Raw genomic sequence first — 14,405 nt, 5'->3', positions numbered from 1 at the left:
TTCATTAAGTACAACATTTATAGAGCGTCTTTCATAATCTCAACCCCGTACACGGGACATACGAATGAATATGAATTTCTACATAGAAGGGAACTCCAGTTCATGCATGGTAGGAATCTCTGCAGCCAAGGATATTACCCAGTGTGCTAGCCACCAGAATCTTCTCAGGTTAGGTCCAGGGTGAGGGATTAATATTGGCCATGACACATGTAAGAAGTTTCCAGCTCCTCCTCGAGATAGTCTCGAGGAGACTATCCACTGATTTTTTTCTCCTTTCTCTTAAGGTACTGAGGGATTATTTCTAAGCTTAATGTGCATTTTAAGGATTTTTTGTATATTTGTATATATTCGTAAATTCATTCATTGAGTCTTTTTGTGTGCATATATATTATTTTCTTAAAAATTAAATAAAATATATAAAATTAGAATATATAAAAAAGAGATTTTCTCATGGGATGTTTGATGTCCCTTTAACAGTATCCAGTAAACTATTCAGTTTCTGACCAAGTCCTTGAGGCAGGCAGTGAATCCAACACAAACGATGCTAAAATAAGATGGGGGTGGTAGAGTTGGAGGAGGGGTTGTTTCCCCAGAGTCACAATCTACTAAAATCTGCAACCTTTCCCTAAATTTAAATGATAAATACATGAGTAAGTCACTGAATTGGACCATGTATGAGTTAGAACCATAGAAACATAGAACATGACAGCAGAGAAAACAGGCCATTCACCCCCTCTAGTCTGTGGTGTCCCACTTACCTGATCCCATACCCTAACCCTCCAGGTCTCTCCCATCCATGTATCTATCCAAATTACTCTAAAAACACACCATCAAGCCCACATTCACCACATCAGATGGCAACTCATTCCACACTCCCACAACTCTCTGAGTGAAAAACTTTCCCCTAATGTTCCCCCTAAATCTTTCCCCTTTCAGCTTAAAACCATGGCATCTCGTATTTATCACCCCCAATCAAAGAGGAAAAAGCCTATTTGCATCCACTCTATCTATAACTTTCATAATCTTGTAACCCTCAATCAAATCTCCTCTCATTCTTCTTCACTACAAAGAACAAGGTCCAATCTTTTCCTGTAACTCAACCCCATAAGACACAGCAACATTCCATTAAATCTTATCGACACTCTTTCAATCTCATTGATATCTTTCCAGTAGTTAGAAACCCAGAACTGCACAGAATATTCCAAATTTGGCCTTACCAATGTCTTAAACAACTTCAACATAACATCCCAACTCCTATACTCAATACTTTGATTTATAAAGGCTTTGATTTATAAGATACCAAAAGCTTTCTTTACAACCCTGTCCACATGCCACACCACCTTCAGGATCTCTCTGCTCCTCCGCACTCCTTAGTGCCTTATCATTTATTGCATATCTCCTACCTTGGTTTGCCCTTCCAAGGCAAACCTCACCTCACACTTGTCTGCATTAAAGTCCATCTGCCATGTTCTAGCCCATCCTCCTAGATGGTTCTGATCCCACTGCAAGCTTTGATAACCTTCTTCGCTGGCCATAACACCTCCTATCTTTGTGTTATCAGCAAATTTGCTGATCTAATTCATAACATTATCACCCAGATCATTGATATAGACAACAAACAACAATGGTTCCAACACAGATCCCTGAGGCAGACCACTAGTCACAGGCCTCCAACCCGAGAAACAACCATCCTCTACCACCCTCTGCCTTCTCCCACACAGCCAATTTCAAATCCAGTTTAGCACCTCTCCTTGAATACCCAGTGTTTTAACCTTCTGAATTAACCTCTCATCTGGGATCCTGTCAAACGCTTTACTACAGTCCATGTAGACAATAACTATGACCTTTTCTTCATCCACCTTCCTGGTAACCTCCTCAAACAACTCCACAAGATTTATTAAACACAACCGACCACCCACAAAGCCATGCTGACTATCCTTAATCAACCCAATTACCTATATGTTCTGTCTCTTAGAACTCCTTCCAATAATTTACCTAACACCGACATCAGGCTCACTGGCCCATAATTACCTGGATTATTTTTGGAGCCTGTTTTTAAACAATGGGACAACGTGAGGTACCCTCCAATCCTCTGGCACTTCACTTGTTGCTAAGGACATTTTGAATCTATTAGCCAGCGCCCCTGAAATTTCTTCACTAGCCTCCCTCAAGGTCTGAGGGAATATCATATCTGGCCCAGAACATTTATCTACCTTTGTTCACTGTAAGGCAGCAAACACCTTTCTCCTTATCTCCATATGTTCCATGACTTTTCTGTTGGGTTCCCTTCCTTCCTTATCCTCTATGCCAGTTTCCTGAGTGAATACTGATACAAAAAAAACTATTTAAGATCTTTCTCATTTCTTGAGGCACAATTTTTTTTCCAAATTTTATGTAACAAAATTGCATGCAGAACTAGAAAATTCTATATATCAAAATCAATACATGCTTTTTATAATTTTCTTCCTCATCCACTCCCTCCCATACAGAAAAAATAACACAAGAAGAAAGCAAGGAAAAAAAAGAAAAAAGAAAGAATGAAAATGAAAAAGAATAGACTGATTTTTAAACAATATTGGATATTACCTTATGAATAAATTATGACCTAATTATTCTAACACTTATATCTTTTAAATATGAAATGTACCATAAAATAAAACATTACTGTGCAATACATAACACAATCAAAATCTAAGTATAAAACACACAACATATAATAAAGTTAGATAAAATGAAATACATTAAGGTGAGTGACAAGGTTCATACCAAATTCTACAAATTGACATATTATAATTACTTATAATTACTTATAAAATTATAACACCAAATTTTTGCATAGATACCAAACTTTCAGAGAATTATCATATTTGTTCTAAATTATATTTAATATTTTCCAAAGGTATACAACTTCACATTTCACCATGCCATCTATCTAATATCAAATCCATATCCAATTTCTGTGAAACTGCTATACATTTCCTGGCAACTGCCTGCATGATCTTTAAAAATTATTTTTGAAACCAATTTAATTTTAAATCTGGACTAATCCTTGATATACTCCCCAAAAGAAACAGCATAGGGTTTTTGGGAGTTTAGTACCAGTTGAAGAAAATCTATTAAATTAGTTAAAAAAAATCAATTTGGGGTATGTCCATGTATAGTGTAAAAAGGTGTCTATATCCTGTTTACATCAAAAATATTTATCTGAAATATCTAACTTCAATCTATTAAGCTTTTGTGGTGTAATATATAACTGATGTATAAAATTGTATTGACCCATTCTATATCTAACATTTATTGTATTTTTCATACTATCACAACATATTTGTGTCCAGTTTCTATCATTTATCTCTATACCCAAGTCCATTTCTGACCTTTGTTTAGATGTATAAGTCTTTCTTATTTACTCCCCTCAAAAGTAATAAATACATAACTGATATAAATGGCGGGTGATGTAACTAGGTTGATTAGATTCATCTACCTCAAAATAAAGAAAATTTAAGTGTAGCAGTAGCTTTAGATGCAGAAAAGGCATTTGATAGAGTAGAATGTGACTTTCTTTGTAAGACACTTGCTAAATTTGGCTTAGGACAAACATTTATAAATTGGATAAAAGCATTATATATTGAACCAAGAGCAAGAGTAGTGACAAATGGCCTCATGTCTGATTATATTAAATTAACAAGATCTACAAGACAAGGTTGTCCATTATCACCTGCTCTCTTTGTATTAGTAATCAAACTGTTAGCTGAATTAATTAGAACAGACTTAGATATTAAGGGTATTAAAATAGGGGCTAATGAACATAAAATTAGTTTATTTGCAGTAGCTGTAATTATTTATTTGACATCTGGAAAATTTGTTAGATAAACTATATATGCAATTGGAACAATATGCAGCAGTCTCAGGATATAAAGTTAATTAGGATAAAAGTGAAATTATGCCATTGACTTTTGGTGACTATACCCAATGTAGTCAAAATACAAAATTTAAATGGCCTGAATGTGGGATAAAATATTTGGGAATTAGAATTGATAACCAATTAGAGAATCTTTTAAAAATTAATTATGGACCATTGTTTATGAAAATTGAAGAGGATTTTTTTTTAAATGGGTTGATTTACCAATTACATTAATTAGCTGAGTAAATTGTATCAAAATGAATATTTTTCCACGGGTGCAATATTTATTTCAATCTTTACCCATCGATATTCCTAAAAAGTTTTTAAAGGATCAAAATAAGATTATACGGAAATTGTTGTGGAAAGGCAAGATGTCGAGGATTTGTATGGAAAAATTAATTGGAGATATGAATCAGGAGGTCTACAGCTTGCAAATTTTGAGTATTATTATAAAGCAGCCCAACTACGATTTCTTTCTTTTTTTGAGGAAGGAGAAAAAGTGGCATGGGTTATTAGCGAAATGAATAAAATAGGTGAAAAAGTATCTTAAGAATGTAAATGTAATGGGGTATTATTAACTGGAGAAACAAACACACCGATATTAAAACATTTCGTCAGAATGTGGCATAAGGTACATATGTTGATGGGAGTTAGGGGATATGGATTGGGGAGGATGCCACTGGTGCAAAATAAATTGATCCCGTTTACGTTGAATAATATGATTTTTATTAACTGGTCAAAAAAAGGAATAAAATTGATTAAAGATTGTTATCAAGGCAGATATTTCATGACATTTGACCAATTGAAAGCTAAATATGGAATACAAAATAAGATAATATTCGGACATTATCAATTAAAGGTTTATCTATGAGAAAGATTAACTACATCTTATTTACTATTGGAAGACGATGAAATAGAAACAGTAATATTGAGGTACCATTTCTTGATTTCTGTCCTTGCTCGGCACCATCCAGTGTCACCAATTTAGTCTAAATCGGCGACATTTCTACTTCATAATTACATACATTTTCAAAGATAACAAATAAAATGAAAAAAACCCGCATCTTTTGAAAATTGTTTGATCAGCGAACGAAATACCGACGGCCCAGATTAAAAATTGTACCGTGCGGTATCGTTAATTTAAATTTTAAAAATTTTAAACGGATTGAAAATTTGATCAGCGACCTTGCATTAAACATAATTGTCACGTATTCCTGTTTCGATTGATTCATGCTTATAATTTAAAACACAGACGCTAGAGATATAAGTAAGACTTGCTTTCAATTTTGGCCTCAACCCGAAGTTTCCCAATCATTCCTTTCGTATTCTCTTGTATATTTGTGGTCAATGAAATGACAAACTGATTGACAGAGAAGGGCGCAGATAGAAAGGGATAGATAGATAAGCTGAACTCACTTGAAGAAATCTTCTTTACAGTAGACATTCTCTCCTCGGCTGAAGCATTTCTCGGTCAGTTGCTTCTGACAGTCGCTGCATTTCAAGCATTTCCCATGCCAGTGGCGGTCCAGAACCTTCAGAATAAACCTGTCCACGATGTGTTGATTGCAGCCGGCACAAAGTGGGATATCTGCATGCACAGTACTCAGTTAAACACAAGCAATAACACAAAACACACACGCGATTTCGTATAATAAATAGTGCGATGAAAAATATCCAAGAAGGCTCTCCAAATATCATAGCGTCGCTTCGCGATGGATCAATATATTCACAGGACAGGAAGAACCAACTTCACGCTTAATTCTGCAGAAAACGCCTCGCAACATAACATAAGAATCATTCAAATTGTGTTCACACGATCAATTTCAATGAACAAGAAAAACCTCAAAATTTTTCAGTCAAGGCCTCCTGAAAACGGGGCCCCGTTATATAAATGGAGATGTAAAATACGATTAAATATTTTAGATCATTATTTTCATCAATATTTATGGCTGATTATATTAAATTATTCAAACAATATTTCTTAATTGAAATAAGAGTGGTTTATTTTATCAGTTCCTTGAATACATGCAAGAGATAAACTAAATCAACGCCAGATGCCTATTTTAATTACTGCCTTATGGGCATTTAAACAAGTAAGTTATCCTTTTTTAATCAGAAATTCAACTTGCCAGCCAAAATGTGGTTCCATGGTTGGCATCACACACACACACACACACACACACACACACAGACACACACACACACACACACACAGTGATGGTCACAAGAACTCAAGAACTGGCCATTGTAACATGTGTTGAAAAGTCTTCCGCCCAGAACCAACTCAGTCCAACTTATTTTTAAGTTGAAAGACCTTATGTTGCATAAAACCTCCAGAGATTTAGAGAAGCCGAACGGAATCCTTTGAGAGGCGATTCCTGGTTTGGGGAACTTCGCTTTCAAAGCAAGACGCATTTCGATTCATTATTTATTTTATGTTAAGGTGAAGTTGGGAAAGTGAAGGCGAAAGGGATATGAGAAGACGGGTCACTTGTTGAATCCTGACCCAGATCTTCTCCCCATGCGGGGTGACAACGAACACGCAGAGGAGCTTCAGGAAACCTAATGACAAAATTCAGCGAATTGGACGGCTGGAAATCAGAGCAGCGGAAGGGTGGGGTCAGGTCGCAGGTTGCTACTCAGCTCGCATACTAGCCAATCAGCAAAGGGAAGAGTGGTCAGCTATCTCTGCAGGTAAACAGCCCCTTGTCCAACGCGCGTTATTTCCACATTATTTCGGACAAATTTCCCTTTTTACACCTGTTCTCTCGCCTGTACCCATTTAGGGTCAAAGAACACCAGGTAAAATCGACAAACATGGCTATTTTTGGTAGCTGACCACCCTTTGATATCTGTTTCTGAGTCTATCCTTAGAACATCCTTCAAGACATCCTCAAGGCATGTACTTGGCAGGGTACTGAAAATCTGTGCCAACCAACTAGCCAGTATGTTCAAGGATATTTTCAATTTCATTGCTGCAGTCGGGTGTTCCCACCTGCTTCAATAGGGCATCAAGAAGAGCAGAGTAGCACTCTGCTCAGTAGCACTCACATATACAGTGATGAAATGCTTTGAGAGGTTGGTCATGGCCAGAATTAACTTGTACCTAAGGAAGATCTGAACCCACTGCAATTTGCCTACTGCCACAATTTCTGCACAGCAGATTCATTTTCACTGGTTCTTCACTCAGCTCTGGATTACCTTGACAACAGCAAAAAGTTACATCAGGCTACTCTTCATAAACTACAGCTCAGCTTTCAAGTCCATCAGTACTGATCAACAAGCTCTAAACACTGGGCCTCAGCAACCTTCTCAGCAACTGGATCCTTGACTTCCTCATGGAAGACCATAGTCAGTATTAATCGGAAACAACATCTCCTCCCCTCTGACATTGATCACTGTGTTTTTCGCCCACTGCTCCACTCGCTCTACACTCACGACTGTGTTGCTAGGCAAAATTTAAATGCCATCTACAAATTTGCCAATGACACCATGGTTGTCAGCAGAATCACAGACAGCAATGAAGAAGCATGCAGGAGTGAGTTAGATCAGCTGGTTAAGTGGTGGCACAACAACAACTTTGCACTCAACATTAGCAAAACCAGGGAACTGATTTCAGACTTCAGGAGAAGGATATCTGGAGAACATGAACCAGTCCTCTTGGAGGAGTCAGCAGTGGAAAGTGTTATGGGCCCAGAGGACTCCAAAACCCAGCAGCGATAGAAATTCATGAAGACAAATGGTTACTTAAACAAAAGTTGCATTTAATTATCTTTAAACATAAAAACAGGATCAAACTTTAACTTATCACTATTAACAACTTAACCCCCTTCTATTTCTAATCGCACGTGTATGTAATGTGTATAAGTTCAGAAATGTTATTTGATTCACTGTCCAATCTCACTTCTCACTCCTCCAAGTTCACCAGTATGAGGCAATTCCTTTACTGTGCACAGAATTTAACATTTATGAATTTTCACCAAGTTCTGGTGTTTAAAAGTAATTGGTTACTGCTCAGGAAGGTTCTCGTTGGTTTCAGAGAGAGAGAGAGATTTGTTGTTCATTGGACACACACAAACTGATTCCCTCTGATCAGCCACTTCAATGTCTTGCCAAAGAAACTTGCCCCATCAGAGTTTTCAAAATTATAAACCACTTTTTCTCCAGGTCACCACAGAGTTCCTTTAGTTTCTCTTATTTCAGGTGAAACACTCTAGCCAGCCATTTCCTCTTGTAAGAACTACTGGGGTTTTCAACAGGCTGAACTCAGAACTCACAACCCATCTTTAAAATGGGGTTTCAACAAGCTGCCAACTTGCCATGACTGCATAAACTAGTTTTCTCTCTCTCACTCTCTCTCTCTCTCTCTTAGAGAAAGGCTGTTTGGTTTCCTCTCTCTCTCTCTCTCTCTCTCTCTCTCTCTCTGCTTGTAAAACCACATGACCTTCTTAGACCAGCAAACTGCATTCAGACAGATTGTGACACCAGACCCAATCTTCTGAGTCTGTTCATCTGTTGCTTTCCAAAACAATGATCCATTATTCCACAGCATGTCCAATTAACACCTACTTGTGACGTCTCTATAACCATTCTCCAAAGTTTTTGCAAAGGGACTTGGAGCCTGGATTGTCTGGCTTGAGCAGACCTCTGGCATTTTAAATGAGATCTGATTTGTGAAGTGTTTGTTTGTGACCTACCCTAAAACCCCAAATCTAACTCTTCCAAAAACATTTCTATACATAATATAAAATATGATATAGTCCATAACTAAAAAGTTAACAACTTCAATTTCCTGGGTGTCAACATCTCTGACAATCTATCATCAAGAAGAAGGGTCAGAAGGGAGTCATGTGATGGAGTAGTGGCTGGTTGAGTGGAACCAGAGAAAAGAAAAAAAAGTTTGAAAAAACAGAGCTCAATAAACATAAAATACAGGAAGAGAAAGATAAAGTTACAGAGAAGAGACAGAAGATGGCACCCAAAAGAGAAAAAGTAAGAATAACAGAGAAAAGGAAAGAAGGAAAATCACTGGAGAAGAAAGAAGAAGGCCTTACCTGCACATCGGAGCAGAGAGCCACAGAGGAGAGGAGCGGCTGATCTCTGATGTTGGTGAGTCACCAAAGGAGCGATGTCCTCCCAACCAGCGAAATTCAAAAATGGCTTTCAGAGCCAAGAAGAGGTGCGGAACTGCTCATGCATGAAAAGTTGCACATGTGCAGTGTGCAAGTAAAAGAAAAGGTTAATGCCAGTGGGAGGGGGACTCAGTTGAGGAGCAGCCGGCTGAGAGGCGCCCAGTATTGAGGCGTTCGGCTGGGAGAAGCAAACAAGAAAGAAGAAAAGAAGAGAGGTGAGAAAGAGAATGAAGGGCGGGAAGAGGATGGGTGGCAATGGAGCGACTGGCAGGGGGATGACCTGTGGCAGGAGGCCCAGCAGTGGGTTGACCTGCAGCGGGAGGCCCAACAACAGGTCGACCTGCAGCAGGAAGCCCAACAGCAGGAGACACAGCAGCTGGAGGGCCAGCAAGGATACAGAAGCTGCTCACCAGAGAAGGATGAAATACACAGATACAGAGAAGAAGATGACACATGCATAGATACAGACACACAAGAAGGGGAGGAAGAAGACCAAGAATTTCAAAAGAAAGAAGAAGGTAAAATAGAAGGACAAAGTTTAGATAAAGCTTTTTTCGAAGAACAAATGTCATTAAAAGAATGGCTATCATTAGAATTTAGTTCAATCAAAAGAAAAATGAAAAGAGCTGAAGACAGAATGCAAAGCTTAGAGTTGGTCATGATTGAAATGGGGAAAAGAGTAGAAAATGTGGAGGAATGAGAAGCTGCTGTAGAAATTGAGATAAATGACTTAAGAAGGAAGTTGGAAGTGAGCGAAAAAAAAATTAAAGAGAAACCAGATTTATTGTCACAAAATATTGACGTATTGGAAAACTACAGTGGGTGAAACAACATAAAAATAGTGGGCCTGAAAGAAGGCAAAGAAGGGTGAGATATGAAGGAATTTATAAAAGGATGGATCCCGAAGGTGTTGGGAATGACAGATTCACATGAAGAAATAGAAATCAAAAGGGCGCATAGAGCACTAGTACCGAAACCACCATCTCATCAAAAACCGAGATCCATATTGGTAAAATTTCTAAGATATACGACAAGAGAGAAGATACTGGAGCAGGGAAGAAAGAAGGTTAGAGAAGACAAAAAACTGTTGGAATATAAGGGACAAAAAATATTTTTTTACCCAGACATAAGCTTCGAACTTTTAAAGCAAAGGAAGGAATTCAACACGGCAAAAACAATCTTATGGAAGAAAGGGTATAACTTTATATTAAGACATCCAGCAGTACTCAAAGTATTCATTCCTGGGGAATGGAATAGACTGTTTTCAGATCCAAAGAAAGCCCAAGAATTTGCTGAACATTTGAAGGACAGGAGAAGAGAGGAGGAGGAGTGACAAGAAGGATGACTGGCAAGAAAATATACAAAAATATGTAAAAATATAAAGTAAACATAATGTATATATAAAGATTTAAAGATGGATAAGAGAAGGGAAAAAAAGAGAGCTTTGTTATATGTATAGGAAAATAGTGTTCTCTGGGGGGGGGTGAATAATGGTCACTGCGAAATCGGTTGATGCTTGCGAGTAAGTTCGCAAACCGAATGGAAAGGGGAGTTGTGGTTGCCATCAAGGGACAAGTGGCAATCCAAGGAGGGGAGATTCATTTGGGGTTAAAGGGTTATTGCTTGTGGGGATTGTTGGGGTATTTCATGTCTTAAGTGCATTGTCATATATTGAGATTAAAAAGGAAAACTTTAAAAACAGTACTGGAATAAAAGGGGATGGAGGTGGTGAAAAGGCAGAAAAGAAGTGAAAATAAAGATATTAGATGGCCACGTTGGACTATATGGCTATAAACATTAACGGAATATATAACCAAGTTTAAGAATATCCCATTGGGAAAAAAAAATCACATACAATTTAAAAGACAAAGTTACGATGTTTGAAAAAAACCTGAGAACCATATATGGAACATAACAGAAAGAGCAGGCCTCGGACCACCACCACCTAAAATATTAAGAAGATAAACATGATCAGATTTAATGTGTATAAGCAGATGATAGGTCTTTTTTGTTGTATTCCTTTTGTATAAAGATATTGTTTTATTGTATTTTATATGTTCAATATTTACTGTTTTTGGAGGGGTGGGAAGGGGGAAGGGAGGGATGGGCAAAAAAAGAGAAAATGTCACTGTCAATATTTAAAGAGATGCATCTGTAAATATATTGGTTGATATGCGATAAATAAAGAATGACAAAAAAAGAAGGGTTTCTAGTAGTTTGAGGAGATTTGATATGTCACCAACGACTCCTGCAAATTTCTGTCTGGTTTGAAGGTGCCAATACACAGGACTGGAAAAAAAAATTGCAGAAGGATGTGACATCACAGTCTTCATTCCATCGAGGACATCTACATGGGACTGGTGAAAAAAGCAGTCTCTAACCTCATGGACCTCCTCCATCCAGGTCATGCCCTCTTCACTCTGTCAGATTTCTGAATGAAAATGAACCATACACAACACCTCATATTGTCTTTTTTAAAATTTTTCTTGCACTTTTTTTTTTAATTTTGAAATGTGGTTTATAGAAATGTTTATATTGTGCTGCCTCCGCCAAACAACCAATTTCGTGACATGTACGTGACCATAAATTTTGATTCTGATTCTAAAATATATTGAGAGAAGACAAAGTGTCAACGCCTACACGATGATCTGTGCAGAAATGACATAACATCTAGGTAGAGTTTCACTGAAAATGGTCAGCTGTGCATGGATGATAAATCCTTGCATTGAGGCTTTACGGTTGACCAGACCGCTTCTTTTCACTGCCCAGTGTCGAAAGCTTCAATGTTCGTTTTTGTAAAGATTAAACTGCGTTTAAAATTAACGTGGAGTTTAATGGTCCGTGGAATCGCTTTGTGCGGTAAAGAGGAAATCCGTGGAAGCATTATTTCCAAAGAGAAGTTAGGGCCTCACGAACATCGGAATCCACAAGTTAATCCGTTTCATCATACAAAAACAATCACGAAAAAGGAAACGTTTTGCGAAATAAAATTCTACGTTTTATGAAACATTCAAATCAAATGGTTGATTGCTCTTTCTTCTAAACAAACCTACCTTTGAGAATAATGCACTCAATCTAAAAGTTGAGGCCATGTTTTATTTAAAATCTGAAGTTATTCACTTTAGCTCGATTTTTCCACGCCGAACAGTTCATTGGAATTGCCGCCGCCAAGGAAGAATAATTTTGCCAGCTTTATATCCGCCATTGCTTGTTAAAGACATACATGTTATCATAATGGAAAAGGAAGGTGAAAGGCAGCCTTACTCCTTGAACAGGTTCATCTGCGACCTTGCTTCCGACACGCAGAACTTAGTAATGGTAGCGTTGGGTGCAGCATCTTTTACTGCACAACAGATCGTCTGAAAGGGACATAGGTTGGTACAAAATATATGGTCGTTGGCTTACAGTGAAATTGTTTTTATTATTATTGTTTTATTATCTTCTCGTTTCCATAACGAATATATTAACGCTTTAAACGAGCATTACTTACACGCCCACACATCATTTAATTAATCCTAGGGCAAGAGTTCATTCCTTGACCATCTCTTGTTGCCGTAGAAGACTCTCGATGAAAACCAATAGCTTGATCGACCATTTCAAAGATCAAACTTAAATTGAACAACTAAGTTAGTATGGTGAGGCTTTGAATATAACCCAGCCGGTTAGAACGGCATAATTCCTAACCACCACCACTCCCCCTAAAAAAAAGAGTTGCTGGAGACTCCGGGTCCTTTTCTGGTTAATCGTTTCTAATTTTACCTTCCATTTTAATTTCTTTCGCTCAATTAAAAAACTGTATCGTGCTGCTGTGGCGAGCTTCGTCTTTATAATTATTGGTACTGATCTCAGTTGCAGGAAACCTGTACCCGAGGGACCCAACAGTTCTGCAAGAAGTGCTCCCATCGGTGATGCGCGCACACCATTCGCCCTCTTCATCCTCGGGCCAAAGTTGTCCCCAGTAAAAGTTACGCACACCATTCAAGGAAGGATGATCAAGAGAGCGGTTTTCTAACGAACCCAGAAAATACACTTATTTCGGCTGATCTGAACTGGTTATCTCTTGGACGGAAAAGTCAACTGTATTCTTTTTATATTAAATTATTAATTGGTGGCATTCCCGAGAACAGCAAGGTGTAGTGGGGTGGAGTTATAGAACCTTATAGAAAATTGCGGCTCAGAAGGAGGACGTTCGCCGATGGTAGGGTATATCGGAAAAAAAGTGAAGCGAACTTTAATCCAGTTTCCTAGCCTCAGGTCCTGGTCCTGGCAATTTACGGTTCCACGCGTCGTTAAAAAAACGTTGAGGATGTTTGCATCACTACAGAACCAACACCTTTTGTACAGTAGGTTCAAAATCTCCACCACTATTAGAGAAAAATGAACCTCTCATTTTATTTTATCCCATAATAAACATTGATATTAATATTAACGATTATGTGTAACTAACGACTGGTCCACGATAGGTAGACAGGCAGCACCCTTTTCCCAGAAATGGAGTAACAAACACCAGAGAAGATCTGTACAAAGGGAGGAAAGTTTAGGGGAGACATCAGGGGTACTTTTTTTTACACAGAAAGTTGTGGGTGCCTGGAATGCATTGCCAGGGGTGGAGATGGAGGCAGACCAATATGGGCATTTAAGAGACTCTTGGACAGGCAAACAGATGAAAGAAAAATAAATGGTTACGAGGTTGGAAGGGTTTAATTTTTTTTTGATACGAACGTATAGTTCGGCACGACATCGAGGGCCGAAGGGCCTGTACTGTATTGTTCTATGTTCTGTGTTCTAAAGGGATAAAATATTCGTTGTGGGAAATTGATATGATAAATTCATCCCATTTAGAAGTGTTATAAAATGTTATAAAATTTCTTTCCATGGCACATATTTGCTGTTTACACAGTAAAGTGCCTGGCAAGGGATTCCACCCCCCCCCCCCCCCCCACCCCCCCCCCCCTCCTCCCCCATATATTCAGAATCTGGCCTGTTGACAATGGCGCTGGGTCCTGGGGGTGGGGAGAAATAAATAACCTACGTGCCCTTGGAAAGCAAAAGAATGATCCGGGCTTGTTCATTAATAATGCAGCAAGAAGCTGGCGCTCTGTGAAATCCAATAATGTCAACAAGACGAAGTGTAAAGTGGTAGCGACGAAATAAACAGAACTAATGCATAATGACGATCAGAAACGAGAGAGGCGAGCAAACTAGAAACACGGGTAAACTTACATGTTAGATCCGAGCTGTATGCTCGAAATGTAAGAGCGTAAGTCCCATTAAAACTGCAAAGTTGGGAATGGAAACGGTATCAGTAACACACGAGCACGCGCGCTTACAGAAAGACATGCAAAAAACACACATGCATGCAGAAATTTATA

At 38.3% G+C, this 14,405-nt stretch overlaps 1 protein-coding gene across 2 annotated transcripts in view; it reads right to left on the bottom strand.

The window, feature by feature from the left end:
• Positions 1–14,405, bottom strand: part of lhx3 (LIM homeobox 3) — a 66,060-nt gene that overhangs the window by 38,571 nt on the left and 13,084 nt on the right. The window contains exon 2 of one of the 2 annotated variants that reach the window (XM_069905233.1): positions 5,318–5,489. In XM_069905233.1, the coding sequence (XP_069761334.1) occupies positions 5,318–5,489 (172 nt within the window). Of the gene's footprint in view, positions 1–2,213; positions 2,297–5,317; positions 5,490–14,405 lie in introns of those variants that run through there. The other variant, XM_069905321.1, reaches the window with a different exon arrangement.

This window comes from Narcine bancroftii, chromosome 1, assembly GCF_036971445.1.
Source record: "Narcine bancroftii isolate sNarBan1 chromosome 1, sNarBan1.hap1, whole genome shotgun sequence".
NCBI classification, from domain to species: Eukaryota; Metazoa; Chordata; class Chondrichthyes; order Torpediniformes; family Narcinidae; genus Narcine; species Narcine bancroftii.
Note: the sequence above shows the minus strand (reverse complement) of the source record. Positions and strands in the feature narration are given on the sequence as shown.